Source organism: Grampus griseus (assembly GCF_964374135.1).
Source record: "Grampus griseus genome assembly, chromosome: 1".
In the NCBI taxonomy this organism is placed as follows: domain Eukaryota; kingdom Metazoa; phylum Chordata; class Mammalia; order Artiodactyla; family Delphinidae; genus Grampus; species Grampus griseus.
In genome coordinates, this window is record NC_139017.1 from 165306921 (window position 1) to 165334233 (window position 27313).

The 27313-nt window shown below is 37.6% G+C and overlaps 1 protein-coding gene across 4 annotated transcripts in view; it reads left to right on the forward strand.

Annotated features, from left to right (window-relative positions):
• The window catches only part of HNRNPR (heterogeneous nuclear ribonucleoprotein R), a 35119-nt gene extending 8010 nt beyond the window's left edge, over positions 1-27109 (forward strand). For 3 of the 4 annotated variants that reach the window (XM_082671610.1, XM_082671613.1, XM_082671611.1), the window contains 7 exons: positions 1314-1427; positions 13671-13847; positions 15438-15572; positions 17007-17222; positions 22629-22778; positions 25573-25694; positions 25831-27109. In XM_082671610.1, coding sequence (XP_082527736.1) covers positions 1314-1427; positions 13671-13847; positions 15438-15572; positions 17007-17222; positions 22629-22778; positions 25573-25694; positions 25831-26443 — 1527 coding nt within the window. In that variant the 3' untranslated portion in view covers positions 26444-27109. Of the gene's footprint in view, positions 1-1313; positions 1428-13670; positions 13848-15437; positions 15574-17006; positions 17223-22628; positions 22779-25572; positions 25695-25830 lie in introns of all 4 variants that reach the window. The other variant, XM_082671612.1, reaches the window with a different exon arrangement.
• The last annotated feature ends 204 nt before the right edge of the window (positions 27110-27313 follow it).

A 27313-nucleotide genomic window follows, 5' to 3' on the forward strand; every position in this document is an offset into this window, starting at 1 on the left:
TTGTTTTTTAAAAACTTATTGCTGTTCACTGGATAGATCTGTATGATTTCCCTAAAGCTGGCTATTTGCTCTTGAGAAGGTGCATATTATATATGTAATATGTGTATATTACGTATTATACAAGTAATGTATAATATGTAATATGTTTTGTGTGTATTCTATATTACACGTATTTCTGTGGTTAAAATAGTCAAAGGTAGAAGAATGGAGAGTCTAAGGTAACTGGAATCCCGGGGCTCCTCCAGAGATATTTTTGAAAACTATTGAACTTGGTGATGTCTGAAGTCTCTTGCTGCTCTGACATGCTGTGATTTTAAAAACCTGAAGTGTAAAATTCTCCTTTCTAGGTAGATTCCATTTCTTTTTTTCCATGTGTCTTTGTTCTGTAGGCCTTTCATATGAACACAAACCCTTAAGGGCAAGGACATTATCTTCTTTTCTATGATTCCTCTTAATACCTAATATAATGTTGTGAGGAAGGTTGGAAATCAGGAAACATAGTTTGTTTTTTGAAACCTGAGAGTATATTCATTTGGTAATTGCCAGATGTTTTGAGTCTGTGCTGTATGAGAAATGGTCTGGTTTTTATGGAGCTTATGGTATAGTAGGAGTACAAAACAACAGGATTAAACAAAATAAAGGTTAAATTATTTGAGTACAGTAGAAAGAGTAGGATGATGTGAGAAATAGTAAATTAGAGAAGTTGCATAAAAGAGCTAGGACTTCTGCTTTTTTTAAGGATAGAGAACTTTGTTAGTTGTATTATGAATTTATTATTGTCAGTATGATACGGACTCTCAAATCACTTTGATATCCTTTAATGCCAGCATCCTCACTGGAATTAATACAACCTTTCCACAATGTTCTTGAAAGGGGATAGAGAACATTTCATTTGAAAAGAGTCACTGGATGTAAGTATGCTACGTAAAGGGAGCAAATAAGGAAAAATTCTGGTTGACATAGAGGGGGTGCAAAATGAGGAATACTGTGGTACATAAGTATGAATAGGTAGCCTGGGGTCAGCTTATGTCGAAGTTTTAGTAATCCTTTCCCCTTTTTTCTGTTCTCATAACAAAAAAGTGATGTGTGCTTGGAGACTTAACTTGCCTGCAACTCTTTCCGTTAAATGTATGGAAAGGAGAAGTAAAGGTCAACACGTGTGAGAGGAACCAGTGTGAACTTCGTGATTTTTTTCCCTTAACTGAAATACATAACCTAAGATGTTAGGGTACCTTTTGGAAAAGATTTATATTTTGATTTGTGTGTGTATGATATTTAATATTCAACTATAAATAATTATGTATAATCTTTAGGCCTTGCTTGAGAGGACTGGTTATACCCTGGATGTAACCACAGGACAGAGGAAGTATGGTGGTCCTCCACCAGACAGTGTGTACTCTGGCATGCAACCTGGAATTGGAACAGAAGTAAGTGTTCTTCAGCTGTTCGCTGAAATCTTTCCAGTTTGTAAATAATTCTACCTATTGTATGATGGGGGAAAAATTGATTTTTTTCAAAGAGCTATTATTATTTTTTTGGATATCCATCTGTATTTTGCTGCCATCATAAGTAGGGATAATCATGTGACTGGTATATACCCAAACACTTTGTAAAGGAATGTAGAGTTTTTGGAACTGGCTACTAAAACTATGCAACTAACAACACACCATTTTAGGTCCTTGGGGTGAGGTTATTAAGGAGAAACAGTTGCTTTATTCTGTTTTATGTCAGGAATTTTGAATGGTGCTTGTCCTCCCTCCTTGACCCTCCCCTTCATCACATAGAAGATACTCAGTGTTCACAGAGAGATTTATTGAAGGGAGTGGGTTGCACAAGGGGATGTAGAATCAGATAAAAGGTTGAGCACATTGGTCTATACTTGAACAAAGAAGGAATCCGTCCTCCATCTGTTTTCATGAAGGTCTCTTCATATACCTTTGTGCTATAGCCTATTCTAATCCTTTAAAGGGAAAAAACTGTGTGCCAGAAGGTAAGCCCTGTTACTGCACGGACCTTTTCTGTTTGGTGCCTAGCGTAGTGCCAGGAGTATAGTAGGCACACAGTATTTGACAAATAATTGGTTATGCTTTTTTTCTTTGAGTACTGTAATCCAGACTTCGTAACTTAAAATTTAAACTAGGTTAAATGATAATCTTACAGGATTTTCTTTAAAACAAAGTGATGGCAGTAGCTTCCTTAGGTGACGATGTCAGTTAAAATATTTAGATGGTATTGTTATGTATCTCCTACTTATATTAGAATTCTAAGAAATCTTAAAACTTTACTTAAACGTTGTCAATGGCACCCTTCTAAAAGCTGAAACTTAACTTTTCAGGTAGCCAGAAGCAAAGATTATTATTTCTGGTTTGTGAATCGATAAATAAAGACATCACCATTTAACATAACACTTTAGATGCATATCAGAGCTAATTCTAATTATGTTCTCTGTATGTAGGATGTTCTCTGTATGTAAATGTTTACAGTTATTGGTCTTTGTTCCCTGAACTTCTTTTATACGTTATTACAATTAATGTTCTGTTTCTTAATATTTAACATTATTAAAAGGGCTCTAAGCATTTTTGTTTTTTGTGATACCTGTATCAGCTACATATGTTTGTTTTGAGTCTCAAAAAATTACTTAATGCTATATAATTATTGATAGAGTTGGGATTGGGACTCTAAACCATCTACATTCCTTACAGAAGAAAGTGTCATTGAAACAATATACAAGTGAATGATATCTTTAGCCTTTCACTCACTTTTGTCCTCTCATGAATTCCCCTCCACCATCCTTTATCTTTAATGTTCTATTTATGTTGTGACCCTTTAAAATCTACATTTATATTTTATTTTTAAGCAGTATGGAAATATAGTTCAGCTTTCTTACAGGGACTCCTACACCATATGTATTTTTTTCTAATGGTTTTAAATTTTGTTCCTGGCATCAGGATTTTTTTTTTCCCTTACCTTAAGCCCTCATACAAAATGAATAAAAATGGAATTGATGCTTTGCCCTTTTTCTTGTTCTTGAGGCAGCTTGAAACACTTCCAAGAGGAGAATACATTTTGAAAAAGTTATCTGTAGTATACCATGTGATATCCTTATCAATTATTGCTACATTTTCTTAGTTTTGTTTCTTTGACTAATTATAAAATCCTTAGGAGTAAAAATTGTATCATATGGTTCTGTTCTTTACAATGTCGAATATAGCCTGGTGTAAAATTAGTTGGTTGTATCTATCTCATAATTATAGAAATAAACTTTTTTTATTAGATTGGTTTCATTAATGAGCTCTTTAATGGAAACTTGTTTTATCTTTGCTTTATGTAGATAAAGAAAGAGTTTGCTAGTACTTTAAGATTTCACTGGAAGTATTTGAACAATTTAATAGAGTAAACTTTTGAGTATCCAATTAGAAACAAATAGTATGCTAATTGTAAAATATGTATACATTCTCTTACATTGCACTCTCTCTTTAGCAGAAAGGTGCGTTTTTCTCTATGTTAGATATCATTACATACAGCAGATATGGTTGCAGCAAAAATCCCTATATGAGATCACCAGCCTAAGCCACTCTTGTCAAGCAGTTTGTTGCAATAAGAGTGCAGTGTAAAAGTTTGGATTTCTCCCTTAAGTTTAGATTTCATGAGATTTGGCCTATATGTTTTGAAAATTAAATTTTTTAACATACTGGGTTGATGATAGGTTTGGTACATAATTGGTTTTAATTGGTGTCATATTGATGCTCTAAGGTTTGGGTTTTTGTTCTTTTATGGTTCATTACAGTTACTAAAAATTATCATTAGCTCTTTCTTTTAATGTTTTATTTTATTTATTTATTTTTATTTTTGGCTGCGTCGGGTCTTCGTTGTGGCACTCGGGCTCTTCGTTGCAGTGTGCGGGCTTCTCTCTAGTTGTGGCATGTGGGTTTTCTGTCTCTAGTTGTGGTGAGAGGGCTCCAGAGTGTGTGGACTCTGTAGTTTGCGGCACTTGGGCTCTCTAGTTGAGGTGTGCGGGCTTAGTTGCTCCACAGCATGTGAGATCTTAGTTTCCCGACCAGGTATCTAACCCACGTCCCCTGCATTGGAAGGTGGATTCTTAACTACCGGACCACCAGGGAAGTCTCCCAAAATTATTATTAGCTCTTGACTGAGGAAGTTGAAATTAGGGTCAGTACATGAGACTGACATTATTGAAATTAAGCTATGAGAAGACTACGAGGTTTTATCTTTGGATAAAATCTACTGTAAAGGGCTTCCCTGGTGGTTCATTGGTTAAGAATCTGCCTGCTAGTGCAGGGGACACAGGTTCAAGCCCTGGTCCGGGAAGATTCCACATGCCGTGGAGCAACTCTAGAGCCCAAGAGCCACAACTACGGAAGCCCGCGTGCCTAGAGCCCGTGTTCCGCAACAAGAGAAGCCACCACAATAAGCCCGCACACCGCAATGAAGAGTAGCCCCTACTCACCACAACTAAAGAAAGCCCAAGCACAGCAACGAAGACCCAATGCAGCCATAAATAAATAAATAAAAATCTACTGTAAATTAACCCTATAAGTGAGTACTCATTAATGGACATAGTTGCTAAGCATTGACCTTGAGATGAGAAATACACAAGAATGTTAAGTATCAATTTTTTTTTTTTGATAAGTATCAATTTTGAAATGCGTTTTTTTGTGTGTGTGTGCCTTGGCTCTCAGACTTAGTCTGGTTATAGTATCTTTGTATCCTTTTTTTTCCCTTTTTCTTCCAGTTTTATTGAGAAATACTTGACATACAGCACTATATAAACTTAAGGTGTACAGCATAATGGTTTCACTTACATACATCATGAAATGATGACCACACTAAGTTTAGTGGGTGTCCATCATTTCATAAAATTAAAGAAATAGAAAAAAATAATGATTTTTCCTTGTGATGAGAAGTCTTAGGATTTACTCTCTTAGCAACTTTCTTATATAACATACAGCCGTGCTAATTATATTATGTTGTACATTGTACACCTAGTACTTTTGTACCTTTTGACTACCTTCATCTAGTTCATCCTCTCCTCAACCCTGCCTCTGGTAGCCACAGATTAATCTCTTTTTCTATGAGTTTGTTTTTGAAGTACAGTTGACTTTCAACACTATGTTAGTTCCAGGTGCACAACACAGTAATTTGATATTTCTGTAGTTTCAAAATGGTTACCATGATAAGTCTAGTTACCATGTGTCACAGTATCTTTGTATTCTTCAGCTGGTATTGTAAAACTGTTTTAATTTGTTTCCATTGACAAATGTAATCTCTGTGGAGATCATATCTATGTAATAAACTCTTGTTTAAAGAGCATAGCACTGATGATCTGTGGAGGAATTCAAAGGAAATGGTAGATTGGGATCTAACTCTTTGGTGTATTAGCTAGTTGAAGTGTTAAAGAACCAGTGTATTTAACAGACCTGTAAGTATATGACTTTGTAGCATCTGACTTGAATTACATATAAAGAAAAGCTGCTGTGTTTGCAAAATAGTGAATAGGAGCTGGATAAGGGAACAACCCTAGTAGATAATCAAAAGACACTGTTGAGGGACTTCTCTGGTGGTCCAGTTATAAAGAATCCGCCTTCCAATGCAGGGGACGCGGGTTCGATCCCTTTTTGGGGAACTAAGATCCCACATTCAGTGGGGCAGCTAAGCCCGCACGCCTCAGCTACAGAGCACGAGTGCCGCAAACTACAGAGTCCACGTACCCTGGAGCCTGTGTGCCACAACAAAGAGCCCGTGCCGCAACGAAAGATCCCATACCCCTCAACGAAGACTCCCCGCGTGCTACAACTAGGACCCTACGCAGCTCCCCCCCCCCCCAAAAAAAAAAATACACTGTTGAGCTGTCTGGTTACTTCTGTTGATTCCTTCCAGAGTCTCAGAGGGCTTCCTCTATTACTGTTGAAGTAATGAGTGGATAGATAATAGACAGCCAAAACTTTCAAAGCCTTAATGCCTAGTGAGTAAAGGAAGAACTGTTGTTAGGGTATTCGCTAGATTCTGTTCATCCTAGAGGGGGAGGATTAACCTGCACATGATTGAGTGGTTACTCTGAACAGCTCATATGGAGCCAGAATGGCTCAACAAGTTAATAAAAGGAAAACATTTATGTTACATTTTAGTTAATTAAAAATTGAGCTTAAAAACTTTAAAAAGAGTGATCTTAGTTTTTGAATACTATTTATTTTCAGCCTTTTTAAGTTCTTTTAATGTCCTAAGTTAAATTGGTCTTGAAATGAGACCATCTCCTATTTCTCAAACAAATCAGTATTTTTGGCATGTTTCTTCATGGACCTCAGTGATTATAATATTGGGCACTTAGTTAACCATAGGTTTGTGGATGTTTCTTTTATTTACTTATATTTTTAATTTTAATTTTTTGTTTTGTTTTGGCCGTGCCACGGGGCATGTGGGATCTTAGTTCCCCAACCAGGGATCAAACCCATGCCCCCTGCAGTAAAAGCATGGAGTCCTAACCACTGGACCACCAGGGGATTCCCTGATGTTTCTTTTAAAATAGAGCAGTATTCTTATGGAAAAGCTATAAGTTGGACTTCTAACATTCAAATGATAATTTAGAGTATGAGGAGCTTGCTGTTACGAATTCTTTCTGTAAGGTAATCATTAAATTGCTTTTCCTGAAAATACAGATTTTTTTCATTTTAGATATGCTTAATGAAGCAAACCTGAATGGTTCTAAAAATATAGACGTGTTATGAAAGAAGTATAATAATCTGACACTTAGCTTCCTCACTTAGGTGTGTTCAACTATTTTTTTTTTTTAATTTATTTTTGGCTGCGTTGGGTCTTTGTTGCTGCCCACAGGCTTTCCCTAGTTGGGGTGAGCGGGGGCTAATCTTTGTTGCGGTGCGTGGGCTTCTTATTGTGGTGGCTTCTCTTGTTGCGGAGCGTGGGCTCTAGGCACGCGGGCTTCAGTAGTTGTGGCTCACGGGATCTAGAGCGCAGGCTCAGTAGTTGTGGCGCACTGGCTTAGTTGCTCCGCGGCACGTGGGATCTTCCTGGACCAGGGCTCGAACCCATGTCTCCTGCATCGGGAGGTGGATTCTTAACCACTGCGCCACCAGGGAAGCCCCTCAACTGTATTTTCATAGTGCCACTGCATGTGCTTTCTTTGCTTTTGCCTGTATTTGTAATGGGTAGGGAGAAAATATGGATGGTGGATGATGTAATAATGAGGCACAACTGCATTATGTTAATAGAAACAATATAAAGCAAAATTTTCTTCCCAGAACAGTTTTAAAATACTCAAATACAGATATTCTCAAATTTAAAAATATTCAAACCAGGCTAGGCCTAGTGTGGCCAGAGAACCTAGCCACACCAAAAAATACATTTCAGAATTAATACCAATTACTCTTGTGTATTTTTTGTTTCAGGATACCTTTTATCAGTAGCTTTTTTTTTTTTTTTTAAAGTGCTGTGCCCTGTTAATGCTGATTTATAGAGTTGATAATGTTGTAGGGTGATATGGCTGAAGCTAGTGAGAAGTGGTCAGATTCTGGATAATTTGAAAGCATATCTAACAGGATTTATTGATGAGTTGGATATGGAGATATGAGAGAAAGGAACCAAAGATGACTTTAAGACTCATGACCTGAGCGGCTGGAAGGATGGAATTGCCATTTGTTGAAATGAGGAAGGCTATAGAGAAGAGCAAATTAGCGGGATTGAAAGATAGTAGTTCAGTTCTGGACATGTTATGAGTTAGATGTCTCTTAGACATCCAGATGGAGCTGTTGAGTGAGCAGTTGCTTATATCATGGAGTTCATAGGAGAATTTTGGCTGGAGATTATAAATGTGGGAGGCATAAGCATCTAGATGGGTTTTTAAATATATATTTATTTATTTATTTATTTATTTTTGGCTGCCTTGGGTCTTAGTTGTGGCGTGCAGGCTTCTCTCTAGTTGTGGCGTGCAGGCGCCAGACTGTGTGGGCTCTGTAATTCTGGCACGCAGGCTCTCTAGTTATGGCACACAGGCTCTAGAGCGTGCGGGCTCAGTAGTTGCAGCATGGGCTTAGTTGCCCTGCGGCATGTGGAATCTTAGTTCCCCAACCAGGGATCGAGCCTGCATCCCCTGCATTGGAAGGTGGATTCTTAACCACTGGACTACCAGGGAAGTCTCTAGATGGTATTTGAAAACCGTGGGTTTGGGTGTGTCACCAAGGAAGTGTGTGTAGCTAGAGAAAAGGTCTAAAATCTGATTCCTGCAGTCCTTCAACATTTAGAGTTTGGGGAGACAAGGAGGAACTAGCAAAGGGGACTGAGAAGAAAGAGCCAATGAGGTAAGAAAAACCAGGAGTGGGGTGTCCCAGAAGTCAAGTGAAGAAAGTTTTCACAGAAGAAGGAATGGTTAATTATATCAAACTTCCCAAGTAAGATGAAGACTAAGAATTGACATTTGATTGTGACAGCATTGATGGCATTAATGACTTTGACTGGAATGGTGGTAAAAGCCAGATTTGCAGAAGATTCAAGAGACTAAGGAGATGAGAAATTTGAGGCAGCAAGTATATATGGCTCTTTTGAGCAATTTTGCTACAAAGGGTAGCAGAGAAACGGGGCAATAGCTAGAAGGTGTTATAATCAAGGTATATTCTTTATTTTTTATTTATTTTTTTTGCGGTACGCGGGCCTCTCACTGTTGTGGCCTCTCCTGTTGCGGAGCACAGGCTCCGGACGCATAGGCTCAGCGGCCATGGCTCACAGGCCCAGCCACTCCGCGGCATGTGGGAACTTCCCGGACCGGGGCACGAACCCGTGTCCCCTGCATCGGCAGGCGGACTCTCAACCACTGCGCCACCAGGGAAGCCCCTATTTTTTATTTTAATTTAAATTTTAAGGGAGAAATTATAACATACTATGTGCTGATAGGAATGATCCATGTATAAAGGGAGAAATTGATGATAAAATTGTTGCCGGACCAAGTGTCCTTGAGTAAGAAAGAAAGGATGGGATCTAGTGCGTAAGTTACAGTATGAGGTAGATGTTCATTTGTATATTCATTCAAAGATGAGCAGCTGTTGTGTCCCTGGCAGTGTTCAGTGCTGGGAATAAAATGAGGATCAAGATGTGGGCTCTCTGCTCACATGGAAATTGAACCCTCTTGCTGATGTTATTCCCAGATAAGGATCTTGAGACTCGCTGATTGAGAAACTTGCTCAAGGTAAATAAAATGTAGATTTGAATCCCACATAACTAAAAACTCACTGTTTCTCAAATTCTCCCTACCTTTAAGCTATCACCCTACTACACCAAGCCACCATCATCCCTTGCCGTATTAAGCTGACTGTTCAGCCTGTTTTTCCATACAGTCCACTTTCTATCCAGCTGCCAGAATATTCCTTTTCTTTCTTTTTCTTTTTTTAAAATTAATTAATTTTATTTTTGGCTGCATTGGGTCTTGGTTGCTGTGCGTGGGCTTTTCTCTGGTTGTGGCGAACGGGGGCTACTCTTCGTTGCAGTGCGTGGGCTTCTCATTGCGGTGGCTTCTCTTGCTGTGGAGCACGGGCTCTAGGTGTGCGGGCTTCAGTAGTTGTGGCTCGTGGGCTCTAGAGCGCAGGCTCAGTAGTTGTGGTGCACAGGCTTTGTTGCTCCTCGGCATGTGGGATCTTCCCCGACCAGGGCTCGAACCCATGTCCCCTGCATTAGCAGGCGAGTTCTTAACCACTGCGCCACCAGGGAGGCCCCAGAATATTCCTTTTAGAACATAAGTAATACCTAGTTATTTGTCTGCTCAAATCCTCTGTCTTCCTAAGAAATAAAACTCAAACGTCTAACCATGGTTTAACTTAATCTGGCTCCTGTTCTCTCTTTCCCATCACTGTCTCCTGTGTGGACATTTTATTTTAATTTTTTAAAATAAATATTTATTTATTTGGTTGCACCAGGTCTTAGTTGCAGCTGGTGGGCTCCGTAGGTGTGGCATGCAAACTCTTAGTTGTGGCATGCATGTGGGATCTAGTTCCCTGACCAGGGGTCAAACCTGGACCCCCTGCATTGGGAGCGCAGAGTCTTACCCAGTGCGCCACCAGGGAAGTCCCAGATCTTTTATTTTAATCACTGACCTATTTGTTGTTCTTCAGATAATGTCAGTTGTACTCCCCATCTTTTTGTACTTGTTCCATCACCTTGGAATGCTCTTTCCTCAGATTTTTACTTAATTTTCTCTCTTAGATCTCAGTTCAAATTCACGTTTTCAGGGAGGCCCTTCTATTAAAATACAGCCTCTTCTTCCTTTATCCCTTTTCTTTGCTTTTTAAAAAAAATATTTATTTGTTTATTTGGCTGCGCCAGGTCTTAGTTGGGGCTCGCAGGACTTTTTTTTTTTTTTTTAGTTGCGGCATGTGGGATCTTTTAGTTGTGGCATGCAAACTCTTAGTTGCTACATGCATGTGAGATCTAGTTCCCTGACCAGGGATTGAACCCGGGCCCCCTACATTGGGAATATGGAGTCTTAGCCACTGGGCCATCAGGGAAGTCCCCCTTTTCTTTGCTTTTATTTTTTTAATTTTTTAAAAATAAATTTATTTTATTTATTTTTGGCTGCGTTGGGTCTTCATTGCTGTGTGTGGGCTTTCTCTAGTTTTGGCGGGTGGGGGCTACTCTTCATTGCGGTGTGCAGGCTTCTCATTGCGGTGGCTTCTCTTGTAGTGGAGCGTGGGCCCAAGGCGCGTGGGCTTCAATAGTTGTGGCATGCGGGCTCAGTAGTTGTGGTGCACGGGCTTAGTTGCTCTGTGGCATATGGGATCTTCCCAGACCAGGGCTCGAGCCCATGTCCCCTGCATTGGCAGGCAGATTCTTAACCACTGCACCACCAGGGAAGTCCCTTTGCTTTTATTTTACTTAGCCTTTAACATCTCCTGAAATCATATTGTTTATCTTTAAAAATTTTTCTTGTCAGTAGAATATAAGCTTCATTAATGCCTAGACCTGTCTGGTGTTCACTCTTATCTCTAGAATGTAGAAAAATGCATGGCTTATGAGTCCATGTCTCATGAAAGGTCTGGACAAGTTCTCTGAATAGGAAGGGAGCCAGTTATCTGTATAGGGTAGCATTATACATTGGAGCAACTTCAGCTTATATTTAAAAAATAAATTGGATATGGATGGGAATGGGAGGGATTAAAAATATCTGAGGTTTTTATGAGAGTATTATTTCCTCAGTCATCTTGGGGTGGAGGGGGAGAGCAGAAATTACGTTCTCCCAAGAGAAATGTGGGGAAAATCAGAGGAGCCAACTGACAAGGGTGGGTTTTAGTCATTTTGATTTTCGGATAAAGGAAACGTTTGTTATAAATATATTATACCTTTATTGTAAAATATTTAGAAAATATAATAAGGAGAATAAAATTAGAGTAGTTTTTTTCATGCATTGATAACAACTTTTAATATTCTGATACATAGTCATTCTTATCTATACATACATTTATAATCGAAAACCAGAAATTGGCGTTGCTGAACTTACTGATGATTTGGGGTAAAATCAGGACTATCAGAGGAAATGTTTAATAGGTAGTTGGAGATATAGAATTAGGTCTCAGGATGTATGGGATGTATTGGGAGATGACTGTAGAGTTGTAGCCTTTGGGAATGGATATGATCCTTATGAGTGAAGAAAATACAGTGAATTATGGGAAATAGGGCCATAACTTTGGGAAACATGCAGATTATTATTAGATGGATAGACAAATCACCATGGAAAGGATAGAGGAGTAGTTAAAGATTAAGACCAGGTTAGTGGAGGATTCTGAAAGCTTAAGGGAAGAGAATTTTCAGAAGATAACATCACCAGTGTTAATGCTTGTTGAGAAGGCAAGGATGATGAGACTGAGGAAGGAAAGACTTCTGAATTTGGTCCTTAGAAGTCCATTAGTGACGTTAGGGCATACAGTTTAGTGATAGAAGAAGCAGCCAATTTTTAGAGAGTTAAAGAGAGCGTAGATGCAAGTACTTTTCAGAGTGAGCTTTTATTAGAAAGATGGTTCTGTAGGGATGTCACTCAGATGATGCCTGATGTCTTATTTATACTTCTCGTAGCTGCACAGTACTAAGCATACAGTAGATGTGTTGAAAAGAATAACTGCATGAGTGAAATAAAACAGATAGGGGCCATGTGTTCAAAGCATTTAAAAGTGAAAGGAAAGATACAGGCTAAAAAAGGGTTTTTTTGTTTGTATTTTGTTTTGTTATGGGAGATTTGGCATGTTTGAAGACGGAGGAACCACTGGGAAGGAGAGAATGCACTGAGCAAAATAGGACAGTTGAAGAGATGAAGATTTGCGATTATTTCCAGAAGAAGGTAGTGAGAAGAAATGGGCTTATTTATTAGGGTTAAGGAGCTAACCTTTTTTTGGAAAGGAGGTAAATTTCTGAGGTATAAAGGAAAGAAGTGAAAATAGATGTTGAGAAAGGTTTTTAAGACTGAGAGGAAAGAATGTTAGGAAACCAATGGCTTTTCAGGTGATCTCCTTAGAATGAGGTTTAGTGAACGGGGATTGGAGACTTCAAGGAAGTAGACAAATGAGAATAGCTGTCGTGTGAGAATTGTGCTAGAGATTTAGAAGAAGACGTCAAGTTTTACCAGGTAGCAGTGAAGGTGAATCTGATTATTTTGAAAAGGATTGTCTTAAGATAGCACAACTGTAGTAGAGCTTAATACCAGAAACTTAATCTCCAGTAATAATATTGGCATCTTTTGGATTGCTGTTATTATTACTTCATTCATCAGGTCATTTCAGAATATGAAATGCTGATGTCGATGAGTTTCACTAAAAAATTCGTCTCATGCAAACACTAATATACTCTTTAAGACTTTGTGTGTGGATTGCAAATGTTTTAACATAAAAGATTATTTTCAATGTTGCTGACATGGTGGAAACTTGAAGAAAATTGTAGTCTGATATTAAATACTGAGAGGGTTTCTGATTGTTTGATTCTAATTTATCATTCTTATATAACTTAATCCTACTTACTATTTAATTCTAACTAAGCACACAAAATCTTCAAATGTTGAAAATTTTTTTCATACTTACTTAAAATGTAATATCCTGATAGAGAAAGGGATAGATTGAAGCACTGGAGTTTTTTTTTTTTAAGCCACACAGCATGTGGGATCTTAGTTCCCTGACCAGAGATTGAACCCGCGCCCCCTGCATTGGAAGGGCCGAGTCTTAACCACTGGACCACCAGGGAAGTACCAGCACTGGAGTTCTAAGTAGTAAAGAATTTGGAGTTGAGGAGAAAATATGAGGAAGACCTCATCAATCTTTTTGTTCAATTATTGTTTTTATAAAAATGCAGAGGTGTTTCCATGAAGATTTATACATGCCTTTCTGTTTTTTGTGAGAAAAAAACAAATTATAAAAATTCAGAATTTAGAGTTACTAGAAATTTTGCACACTTTTATTAATCATTTTCCATTTTTCAATATAGAATATTGTTCTTTGTTGATGCCCTGAAAGTCATTATAATAAAAACTAAGGTTAGCTTTGCAAGATTCAAATTGTCCCCATTTTTCCTTAACCATCTTTCTGTCCCCACCCCTTAAAAAAAAGGCAACTGGGCTTTGTGGCTCTAAAATCAAATGCTTACATTGGGATTCTAACACAGAGGTTTTATTTCAGGTCTTTGTAGGTAAAATACCAAGAGATTTATATGAGGATGAGTTGGTGCCCCTTTTTGAAAAGGCTGGTCCCATTTGGGATCTACGTCTTATGATGGATCCACTGTCTGGTCAGAACAGAGGGTATGCATTTATCACCTTCTGTGGAAAGGAAGCTGCACAGGAAGCTGTTAAACTGGTATGTGATAAGCAAATGCCCACTGTCTAGCAAGTCATTTGAGAGAAATACCTCAATTAAAAACATTTGCAGTTAACATTGTTTCACTTTCTTTAGTTTTTGCTTTGAAAGTTTTTATATTGACTGAGTTGGTATGTGACCGTTGGCTATTTTTTTCTGATTATAAAAGTAAAAAAGAAATGAAAGTACCCAAGAAATAAGGTGTTAGAGAAAGTCTCCCGTAATTCTAAGAAGTTATTTGAGTGATTAGTATCTAAAGTTTCATTGAATATTTGGCTTCTGCAGGTCTCTCTTTTGATCTTAGACAAAAATGTCAGTTCTTACTGTTAAACTTTAGGGTAGGATTCTTAAAGTGTGATGAAGTCTGGGATGGGTTCTCGGGAACATAACTGGGCAACAGTGACTTTTAGGACACAATTCAGGAAATGGCTATGAATCTCTTTTGTTTTTGTCATAGCCTAATCATACAGTTTATTTTCTAAGTATATTCTTGTTCTTTCCTATCTCTTTGTTTCCAAGCCCTCCAGTTCTCTCTGTCTTTAATCTTTCTCTCTTTTTCTACTGTTTTATAACCAATCTAGTAATTTCCTTTGTGTAGGGCCTTTTACCCTTTGTACTTATTCCAGAGTAGTAGTAGTAGTAGCAGTAGTATTAACAGTTATGCCAATTAAGTATATCTTTACTCCTATTCTGTTAAGATACAACCCTCTCAGTAACCCAAAATAGCAATATCGTTGTTCCTTGGCATATTCTTTTGCCAGACAGCTAAAGGCCTCACTTAGTCTAGTTCTAGTTCTTCTAGAATAGTAACCTCTTTCACCAAGGCTTTTGGTTTTATTAGTTGCCTCAAAATTAGTTTTACTTGTAGCTTGACCCAGATTTTCGTTTTTATTACGGACTTTTCCTTCCAGTTTGTTTATTCAGTACCGAGAAGTTTCAAAGTTTTATTTCCTTGTTTCTGACAACATATGGATGATTTTTTAAAAAAATTACATATCTTTTAGTAAACTAATAGGTAAGTAATGTTAAGCCATTAAAAAGCTAAAGTTTATCAAGGAAATCATCACCATAGCCATTTAAATGAAACATTTTTTATTCCTATCATTTCATATAATTTTATAAGTATTGTGTTCGACATGTGGTTTCAGATGTTGGAATTCTATGTTTTATGTAAAATGTGAAATTCTTCTAAATTTCTTTACATTGATTAAACATAGCTGGTATTCCTTATATATTGTTATTTTGCCTGTGGCTTATCTATATCTGATTTCATCTCCAAGGGCAGATGAATGATCAGTCTCAGGTATTTTTTCTGAAATTCTCTGGGAGAAAATCTTCAGATAGATAATACTGAAATATGAGATCAGATCTTTTTAAAGATAAAGTGAATAGCAGTGAAGGTTAAAACTAAAACGAGAGGCTGTAACAGGTTTAAAAATACACATTTTATGTTACGGCAAGCATGAGGGAACTCTGTGAGTTCATGAGGCAGGGAGTATTTGACCTTAAATTGTTCAGTTTTTTAGCTTGAGATCAGTTGTTCTGAGTTTGGGGTGGTTGTGGGGTGTCTGGTTCTTTTCTTCCTTTCAGTGTGACAGCTATGAAATTCGCCCTGGTAAACACCTTGGAGTGTGCATTTCTGTGGCAAACAACAGGCTTTTTGTTGGATCAATTCCGAAGAATAAGACTAAAGAAAACATTCTGGAAGAATTCAGTAAAGTCACAGGTAAAACAAAAATGTATTTAGAAATTAGTTTTGGGAAATCTGTGGTACTATTTATAGGTGCAGAAAAACGAGGTGTATCTTAATCTAAGAATTCACATGTCTATTCAGTGTCTAAATTGCCTCCTTCTTTTTAGTGGTTTGGACTAAGCAGCTTCCCTCGTAGCCTTAATTTCTTGGAATGTCCTCTTTACTTTGCCTTAATTGAACCCTAGCTTTTGACACAGTCTTTGCCCTATAGCTCAAGTGAAGGAAGGCTTTTTTCCCCCTTGACATTCAATGTGCTTTAGGGCTAAGGGGATGAGAGTTCTTAATCCTCCTTCTTCCTCTTACGTTGTCTAGATCAGATTTTTCCAAATTTCCAATTTTAAATCCATGGAAGTGATTGAAAAGAACATTTTATATCACAGATGTATATACACTTATATATAACTGAAACAAAATTTAACAAAATTATATTTTCGCTTACTGCATATGATTTAGTCTGACATTTCCTATTCCATTTCATTGTTTTAAATGCTAATGGAGATCCACTAATGCTAGCTGCATTTAAAAAAAAACTTTTAGACGATTACTTCTCCATCCCATATAAAAACCATTATTTCTTTACATTTTTGTCATCCAGACATATACTACAGATAAACAATCCTTTCTCCCTCCTTCAAACTGTCACCTGTTGCTCTTCTGGTTTCAGTCTTGCATTAATTGAAGATTTTTTCTGGTTCACAGTCTTTCTCTTCTGCCCGAAATTGACTTATTGTTAGTACTTTTAACATCTATGTGGATGAACCATCCAGTGCTGTAACCTCCTAGTTTTATGACTGCCTCATCTCTGGTCCTTCACTTCAGCTCTCCCACATCCAAATCACATTCTGGATCTTGCTGCTGGGAGTAAAATCTAAGCACTCTTAAGGATATGGATGGTATTTAAAAGTAGGGACCACCTAGAAAGAACATATATGGAAAGATGAGGGTACAGGACTAAGACCAGAGGTACACTGGTTTTAAGCAATTACTTTTATTCTTGGTAAAAATAGTAACTTTTAAAAAGTTAGATTCAAGGATGATTTTTGGTCATGATTAGTTGTTGAATGTTCTCTTGGATTTATATTATAATTTTGTTTTTAATTTCCTTGGTAGTATTTTCATAAATTTTAAGCTCACGTTATGTCAAACACTCTAAAACATTCTTGTATGTCAGAATACAGTAGTTGGACTTGTTTATGGCTGTACCTTCAGGATCCCTAAAATTAAAAGGGAACATAAAATACTGTCCCTAGCTCCATATCTAATAACGCTGATTTAATTGTCTACTAGGTAATTAGCAAATCATTTTGAGGCTTCTTCAGTTATGTTTTGCTCTTCGGCAAGTGGATTTAGGTCTGCCTAATCGCTAAATGTGTGGTGGATGCTTTTGGCTTATATATCTGGCTGTTGGTTTAACAGAGGGTTTGGTGGACGTTATTCTCTATCATCAACCCGATGACAAAAAGAAGAATCGGGGGTTCTGCTTCCTTGAGTATGAGGATCACAAGTCAGCAGCACAAGCCAGACGCCGGCTGATGAGTGGAAAAGTAAAAGTATGGGGAAATGTAGTTACGGTTGAATGGGCTGACCCTGTGGAAGAACCAGATCCAGAAGTCATGGCTAAGGTAAATGCAATTGCTTGGGTTGGGGGTGCGGTTGTCATTTAAATTTTGTACTCAGAATAATGCTCGAATATTTCAAATTTTACAGTAAATACAAATTGTAGCCCTTGATCTTAACTGTTTAGACACCAAATTTAACAGTCTGTCTTGGTATCCAGCAATTTCCATTAACCATTCCTTTTTCTGCAGATTAAATGTGTAAAAGGAACTGAAATGAAATCCCTTCAATTAAGTGTTTAGTGCTAGGCACTATGAGAGATACAAAGGTAAAAAAGTTAAGAAAAGAAAAAAGACAAGGTCTTACTGAATAAAGAGAGAAGTAATGTTCTGGTGATTATGAGTTATAATCTTCGTTGACCATACTGTGACTTTTATTACATGGCCATGAATTATATTTTATTGAGATTTATAGTTTACTTTCCTTTTTCTTTTTAAACTGCCTTCATTTTTAATTTTTTTATTTATTATTTATTTATTTATGGCTGTGTTGGGTGTTCATTTCTGTGCGAGGGCTTTCTCCAGTTGTGGCAAGCGGGGGCCACTCTTCATCGCGGTGCGCGGGTCTCTCACTATCGCAGCCTCTCTTGTGGAGCACAGACTCCAGATGCACAGGCTCAGTAGTTGTGGCTCACGGGCCTAGTTGCTCTGCGGCACGTGGGATCCTCCCAGACCAGGGCTCGAACCCGTGTCCCTCGCATTAGCAGGCAGATTCTCAACCACTGCGCTACCAGGGAAGCCCCATGTTTCTTTTTTTAAAGCTTTTCTTCTCTTTTTTCTTTTTTTTTTTTTTTTTGCGGTACGCGGGCCTCTCATTGTTGTGGCCTCTCCCGTTGCAGAGCACAGGCTCCGGACGCGCAGGCTCTGCGGCCATGGCTCACGGGCCCAGCCGCTCCGCAGCATGTGGGATCTTCCCGGACCGGGGCACGAACCCGTGTCCCCTGCATCGGCAGGCGGACTCTCAAACACTGCGCCACCAGAGAAGCCCCGTTTTTCTTTTTTTAAAGCTTTTCTTTTTTAATGATCAAGCTCCCTTAGAGTATTGTCTCCATGAAGACAGGCAAAGGGTTATCACGTTTGCTGTTATACCGTAGTGGCAAAATATGCATGACAAGTCCTGTAGCGGGCCCTCACTTTCCTCCGAAGTCCTGTACTTGCATTGCCAGGATCTCTGCCTGGTAAAGGATGGTTCCAAGGGTTCTGGTTCTTAGACTTTCCTCTAGGAGACTCCTGGGGTTGAAGGGACACATCTGAAGTTGCATCTCTGCTGCTTTTAGTGAGTTTTCGAGTATTTTGGTGTATGTCTCTTTCCTTTTCGGAGGCAGCAACTCTATGGATGGTGATAAATGAGTGGTTGGATTATTCTGGACTGAGAAGTCTTTTCCTCAAGCTTTTTATTCCAGATTCTGAGGAGACAGTCCTCACTCTTGATTAGTTTGGAGGAGAGCCCTGGTTTATACTAGCATGGTAAAAGTTTTTGTAAGCAAAAGCATTTTTGGATTAAGCAAGGAAGATTCATTGAGAATGAACTGGAGAGACTCAGATGTGTCACTCACTTTTTTTCTCATATTCTGTGAGTAGATAGGTGTCAAGGAAAGGAACTGGGAATCTAAAGAGCCCTGATTTTTTATTTTTATTTATTACTAGCTTGATTTGAATTCCACTTGTTTCTTCACAAAGTCACAATTGTGACTTTGAGCAAACTTACTGAATTTGGATGTTATCTATTTTATTGGAGTTGGATAAATGTCTTTACAAGATCTCTTACAACTTTGAATCTACCTTGTGGAAACTGTAGCCTGTATTGCATTTCGTATAAAAACATTTTAAAAATAACTTACAGATTGAGAGGGGAATAACATCCCCCAGAATATCTAAAGTGTAGCTAGTAATTTGCTTATTCGACCCCTTTTCACATACCTCTGGTAACCTTTCAGATTGAAATTCATCTTAAATCTTTTTATAAGATTAGAAAAACCTCATGATTTTATTCTAGTAACTATTCTTCCTGGATCAAAAACAAGTTTCAGAATGAAAAGGAAGCCTCTATAAACTTGAACAATACCGATTTGAATAAACTTGATTGAATAATGCTCCTTTATTGTTTTCTGTTCCAGGGTTGGGCAAGGGGGAGTATACCCAATAGTGTAAAGCTTCTGCTGTTGATTCACTGTATCAGTGTTATCATTCATTGAAGATTTTTTTGCCAAGTTGGGTCATTTTTATAATCAACCGGAACCAAAGAGCCTAAATGTATCTTTCTTTTTTTTTAATTTTAATATTGGATTATAGTTTGATTTACAGTGTTATGTTAGTTTCAGGTGTACATAAATATATCTTTCTTAAAGGGACCTTTTTCCTACTGAATGTTTTAAACACAGTTTCAACTAGTAATTTTTATATAGGATGCTTTGGTTTCATCTCAGAAAAGAATAAAAGGTCCATGTTGAGTTTTAAAAAAAAACGTAAATAAACCAATTGGAGGCCTGTCTAATGTAGAAATCAGACTTCAGTATGACAACATTGAGAAAGACAAAGGGTGTAATGATAGAGGTGGAAAACTTTCCTCCCTTGAATTAATGTCTTCTCCCAAAATCCTTTTTACTCAGATAGCCGTTTATCTGAGGCGACTTGTTCGGTAGGTGTGTTAATTTTTTTTTTTTTTTGAATGAGTAATGTATTTCCTTAGTTCACAAATCAAAATTATACATAGAAATTCATCCTATATCCTAAGTAGGAAGTCCTACTTCCACCTCTAGCCCCATCTACCATGTCCTCCTTGTCCCTTGCAGACATCCAGTGTTAATGGTCTCTGGTTTGTCCTTTTAGTGCTTCCTTGGACAAACACAGGCAAATATTAGTATATATTCTTTCCTTCCCTACTTTTTACACAAATGGTTACTGGTAGCTGTATTAATGATCTATGTTTGCTTTATTCACTGTCATATTTCATCTCATCTCATATATTTCAGCTCTAAGGAAATATACCGTTATTTTATGTACCACTAAGAAATTATAAAATGCTGCCAATTAAACTATGACAAGTGCTTATCTGTCACATTGACTGTAAATTGGATCCGTATTTGGAGGTATAAAAATGGGGAAAAAAATCTTAGCAACAGTGTATCCTCGCATTTTTTTCAAAGTAGCTCTTAGAGCTCTTCTTAATTTTTTGACTACACAATTTTCCGTTTTGTAGATGTACCATATACCATAGTATATTCAACCAGCTGGGCATTGGATGTTTCTAATCTTTTGTTATTATAGTACTCCAGTGAGTAAGCTTATATTGTTTCAGTTAATTCAAGTGCAAATATGTCTGTAGGATAGATTCTTGAGGGTAGAATTGTGGGCCAAAGGGTAAATGCATCTGTAATTATTAAGATACTGACCATATTCTCTGTAGGAGGTGTACTTGTATTCTGCTCCCCACCAGCAGAATATAACAGGCTGATGTTCCTCATCCTTGTCAAAAGAGGATAGGACCAAACTTCTGGGTTTTGCCAAATCTCATAACAAATGGTACCTCAAAGCTGTTATGATTTGCTTCTCTTTACTATGCATGCGTGAGTTTACGTTTTTTATACATTTAAGGACCATTTGTGTTTCTTTGTATGAACCATGTATTCATGAATTTTGCCTATCTTTCCATTCATTTTGTTTTTCTGTTGATCTTTTTCTTATTTTCTGGAGCTCTGATATGAAAGAGATTAACTCTATGATATAAGTTGTTTTTTGACTTTGCTTATGGTATTTTTCTACTGTGTAGAAGTCATTTCTTTTCAGTAGTTGAATTTTTCAGTCCTTCGTAGTTTATAGATTTTAAGTCACAAAGCCTTCTCCAAGGTCAGTGTTACATAAAGGAATTGCCTTTATTTTCTTCTAATGCTTTCAACATCCCCCCCCCTTTAAAATTTTTTATCTATTTGGACTTTATCCTGGTGTATAGTGTGAGGTATGGATCCAATTTTCATCTTTATTCAGATTAACACTACACTGATTAAATGATTTAAGCATTGAATTGATAGTTTGTTATGTCTAGTAGGGCTAGTCTCTAAATTTTATTCTTATTTTTTTCCTGGCTCTTCCTGCTTGTTTATTTTTTCATATGAACTTTAGAATCAACACATCCAGTTCTGGGGGGTAAAAACAAAAATTTGTTGTTTTAGGGGGTCTTAGGGACCATATTAAATTTGTAAATTAACGTAGTAATAAATATATTTTGGTTCCTTGAAGGTCCTGTTCACAGTATTAGTTACTTTTAACGACATGGCAGGAGAAGGAACTGATAATTTATATAAATTGGTAACTAACAGAATCATTTTCTTGGTACTTTTCATACTTTCTATCATAGCACTTTTTTTTTTAATTGAAGTATAGTTGATTTACAATGTTTTGCCAGTCTGCTGTACAGCAGAGTGACTCGGTTATACACATATATACAATTTTTTGAATATTCTTTTGTATTATGGTTTATCACAGGGTATTGAATATAGTTCCCTGTGCTATACAGTAGGACCTTGTTTATCCATTCTAAATATAATAGTTTGCATCCACCGACCCCAAACTCCCAGTCCATCCCTCCCCCCGCCCCGCCCCCCGTCCCCAGCCCTTGGCAACCACAAGTCTGTTCTTCACGTCTGTATCACAGCACTTTTTTTTTTAACACTTCCATAAATTGCCATTTATTTTCTTTATAATCTTAACATTTTAGTAGATTTACAATACCATATTTTTGAACAGTTTTGTATACTTTTTTTAGCATTAATCTGTATACCATTTATCTTACTAAAAATAGTGTACAGAAATACAGTAGCACAGTATCATTAGCATCCAAGTTACAATATACTTCTTTTTTTTTTTTTTTACACACACACACTGTATTTTATTTTTACAAGAGATAAATAAAGTGACACCAAGCATTGTAAATGGATGACCACAACAAAAGCAGCAATGATTGCAATCACCAAACACGAAACACACTCATACTATGTCATAATATTGACATTCAGTCCAGGAATCCTCCACTGTAACAGCTCCTTTACTTTGCAGTGAAAATTGATTTGTATATTTTCTGCCTCTGAGTCCTTGTGGGATTTTTTTTTTTTATTCAAACAGAAAGTCACAGAAATTATAATCATTGCTCATCAGTTTGCTCAGTCCCATGTAATTAATTTTTTTATCTTGATCTTTTGTTAGCACTTTTATGAATTCATCAGTTTTCCATTAGAGTTCTGAAAATGCTTATTTATTCAGTTCAGCAGTATAGTCAGTTACCAGATCACAGCACTTTTAATACTTAATGTTTTAGAGAAGAAAAGCCTATGCCATGAAGATAAGAAGAAATACTTTAATATAGGACTTCAGCTAAAATTAAGTAGCCAATGCCAATTTGTATATTTGTTATATTAGGTGAAAGTTTTATTTGTGAGAAACTTGGCTACTACAGTGACAGAAGAAATACTGGAAAAGTCGTTTTCTGAATTCGGAAAACTTGAAAGAGTGAAGAAGTTGAAAGATTATGCATTTGTTCATTTCGAAGACAGAGGAGCAGCTGTTAAGGTAGAAAATTTTTAATTTTGTTTTTTGATACTTGAATTTTGTTGAAACTTGCTAAACACATAAAGTGACTTTAAAAGCAAATAAAATTGTTTTCAGCTTTTACCGAACTCTGGAACTTTCTTTTAATAATCTCTGTGAAGTGGTAGTAGTATAACAGGTAAGACTCCATATTTCAAAGCCTAATTATTACTAACTGGGTTTGTGATCTCAGGCAAGTTATTTTTAATCTCTCTGTTATTTTTATAAGCCTAAGGTTTGATAGCATGATACCTTGAAAATGTTACAAGGAATAGTAATTAGCCGGTATAAATACTAAAATGGTAATGAGTGTATCGTAACTACTTTGTTTACCTTGGTTTGTGGACCTGTGAATGGAACTGAGCAGTGTACATGGCTTTATACCTAGTACAACACATTTAATTCAGTAGCTGTGCTCTGAGGGAATGGTTAGTTCTTCATAGTTTTGCCTTTCTTTAGTCATTTTAGAATCCTCATAGTATTGACTGTGTTTTGCCAGTTTCAGTAGTTGTTAGAAATATTTCTTGCATGGAATAGTTAATTTATTTGTTGATGATAGTATTGGAAAGTGTGAAACAAGTCTTTTCATAAGGTGTCTAAAACATATAACCCGAATACTCTGCTGCTTTCTGATGATAATGGATCAGTACCATCCTTAGTGGGTGAAATTTCAGGTTTCTTCTTCCTCTTGTTCCTCTCTCCTTTTTGGCGGAAGGCGGGGGAGGGGTGGAGGGGAGGGGGATGACAAGACAAAATAAAAGCTTTTTTATGTAATTGGGGAGATAGATCCGAAATCCTTGATGACTCAGGCCTGGTTCTTTTTCTACATGTTCTGTCGGTTAAAGTGATGCCACCTCTAATATGAGCAGTTTTTGTTTCCTGCTCAGGGTACTGCTTTAAAATGTGCCTTGTAGAATCTTTGACTAGTTAGAATTTATTGGTTTGCTTTTTGATGGAAGCTAATTAGTGAGACAATATTGCTTATAAAATTCACAGCTTAATACAGAATTTAATGTGTGGCTTTTGAATTGCCAGTGGTACGAAGGACAGATAACTAATACATGTATACCTTCTAAATACTCCTTTTGAATCAGTTGGTATTAAATAACTGGTTGTTCGTAATTTAAAATAATTTTCAAGGGTGGTTTGCCAAAGAAGTCTCTGAAATTACAAGATTTCTAGCTCAGTAACTGGAAATCAGGATGGCCAGAGGGGAGAGTAGACAGATGCTCCACTCTTTTGTTTATACCAGGAAGCTTTTATAGACTCATTTAGTTGCTTTAGTTGAAGCAGCCAAAAGCTAAGGTGGTAAAGGGGAAAAACTAGTTAGAGGAAGATACTGATTTAATCTTTGTCTAGATACTTGTAAAGCACTAAATATTCTTTATGGATAGAGCATTTTATTATGTATATCCAGAGAGGAAAAGGTTGTATAGGGAACAGAAAAGCTGTGGTGAGGAGGTGATACTTTGTTACTGAGTTACCTGAACCCTGAACCCTATGGCAGAGCCTATTAGGTGGAACTACATAAATAAAAAACTAGAGCCTAGAATACTTTTGATTACTGCTTTCCAGGTGAGTACTTGAATCTTCATTAGTTCAGGCCTTTGCTAGGCTTTGTGCTTTTAACTATTCAGGCAAAGTGTGTTCCAGGTTAAGCATTGTGGGGGGGACCTAGGCTTATTTTGGTCAGTATCTTATTGAATTTCACTGATAGCCTCATTTATGTTTCAGATCCTTAAAATTTTTATAGATCAACAGTTTAAGACTTACATGTTGAATGCCACATGTTTAAAAATTTGAATTCTGAAAAGTTTGTTGCTACTGGCAGTTTTTCCAGTTGTGAATTTACTGCTTTGGTTTGGCTAAGCTTGGAAGTTATTTAGAATTAAGTTTTTGGATTTAAGTAGCAGCAACAGGCAGCTCTCTGGCAATCTTTTATCTTTTTTTATTTTTATTTATTTTTATTATTTATTTATTCATTTATTTAATTTTTGGCTGCATTGGGTCTTCACTGCATGCGGGTTTTCTCTGGTTGCTGAGAGTGGGGGCTACTCTTCGTTGTGGTGCACAGGCTTCTCATTGCGGTGGCTTCTCGTTGCGGAGCACAGGCTCTAGGCGCGTGGGCTTCAGTAGTTGTGGCACACAGGCTTCAGTAGTTGTGGCTCGCGGGCTCTAGAGTGCAGGCTCAGTAGTTGTGGCGCCCGGGCTTAGTTGCTCCGCGGCATGTGGGATCTTCCCTGACCAGGGCTCGAACCCGTGTCCCCTGCATTGGCAGGCGGATTATTAACCACTGTGCCACCAGGGAATCCCCAATCTTTTTATCGGTTTTTTTTTGCGGTATGTGGGCCTCTTACTGTTGTGGCCTCTCCTGTTGCGGAGCGCAGGCTCCGGACACACAGGCTCAGCGGCCATGGCTTACGGGCCCAACCGCTCCACGGCATGTGGGATCTTCCCAGACCGGAGCACGAACCCGTGTCCCCTGCATCGGCAGGTGGACTCTCAACCACTGTGCCACCAGGGAAGCCCTATCTTTTTAAATATAATGGTAGGACATCAGTTTTGTTCTCAACATAATTTACACATAAGAAAGTAAGATTGAGGGGAACAAGTACTTTCTTTGTGTACTTTTTTTAACTTGGTGGATATATTCATTTTGCAAATTAAAATAGTTGTGAAGTAAATTGCTTATCAAGTGTGTTAATGGCACAGATATGTTTGTTATGTTTAAAGTACTGTTATGTGTAAAGTAAATTTATTTCCTAATTTTGTATAGGCCATGGATGAAATGAATGGCAAAGAAATAGAAGGGGAAGAAATTGAAATAGTCTTAGCCAAGCCACCAGACAAGAAAAGGAAAGAGCGCCAAGCTGCTAGACAGGCCTCCAGAAGCACTGCGTGAGTCTACATTTTAGTAAATACATCTTTGAACAGAGAATAACTTGGTAACAGAGATCAGGTAATTTAAAAAGTCAGGAAGAGTCTTGAAGCAAACTAATTTGTTTTTTCTTTTCTCCCTTCCCTCCATTGCTAGGTATGAAGATTATTACTATCACCCTCCTCCTCGTATGCCACCTCCAATTAGAGGTCGGGGTCGTGGTGGGGGGAGAGGTGGATATGGCTACCCTCCAGATTACTATGGCTATGAAGATTACTATGATGATTACTATGGTTATGATTATCATGACTATCGTGGAGGCTATGAAGATCCCTACTACGGCTATGATGATGGCTATGCAGTAAGAGGAAGAGGAGGAGGAAGGGGAGGGCGAGGTGCTCCACCACCACCAAGGGGGCGGGGAGCACCACCTCCAAGAGGTAGAGCTGGCTATTCACAAAGGGGGGCACCTTTGGGACCACCAAGAGGCTCTAGGGGTGGCAGAGGGGGTCCTGCACAACAGCAGAGAGGCCGTGGTTCCCGTGGATCTCGGGGCAACCGTGGGGGCAATGTAGGAGGCAAGAGAAAGGCAGATGGGTACAACCAACCTGATTCCAAGCGCCGTCAGACCAACAACCAACAGAACTGGGGTTCCCAGCCCATCGCTCAACAGCCGCTTCAGCAAGGTGGTGACTATTCTGGTAACTATGGTTACAATAATGACAACCAGGAATTTTATCAGGATACTTATGGGCAACAGTGGAAATAGACAAGTGAGGGCTTGAAAATGATACTGGCAAGATACGATTGGCTCTAGATCTACATCCTTCAAAAAAAAAATTGGCTTATCTGTTTCATCTTTAAGTAGCAATTTGCTGCCATTTGTATTGGGCTGAAGAAATCACTATTGTGTATATACTCAAGTCTTTTTATTTTTTCCTCTTTTCATAAATGCTCTTGGACATTATTGGGCTTGCAGAGTTCCCTTATTCTGGGAGTTACAATGCTTTTATCCTTTCAGGCTTCATTTTAGCTTCAAAACAAGCTGAGCACACTGTTAAATCATGATTTTGCAGAACCTTTGGTTTTGGACAGCTTCATTTTTTGGATTTGGGATAGATTACCTAGCAGTATGGAGTATGCTGTAAATAAAAATACAAGCTAGTGCTTTGTCTTAGTAGTTTTAAGAAATTAAAGCAAACAAATTTAAGTTTTCTTGTATTGAAAATAACCTATGATTGTATGTTTTGCATTCCTAGAAGTAGGTCAACTGTGTTTTTAAATTGTTATAACTTCACACCTTTTTGAAATCTGCCCTACAAAATTTGTTTGGCTTAAACGTCAAAGCCGTGACAATTTGTTCTTTGATGTGATTGTATTTCCAATTTCTTGTTCATGTAAGATTTCAATAAAACTCAAAAATCTATTCAAAACATTACCTATTTCAAATTCAATTGTGTCCTAAAACATTATTTTATTCGTAATCCTTGCAAGGAATATTGTTTTCCAACTATAACTGCCTATGTGAGTGATCAAATTCATGCAAAATTTGTCTATTCCAGTATGTATCGTGGATATCAGACTGAGAATTAGACTAAATTCTAGTATTTATTCCAAATAGCACTGCACTGATTGATGT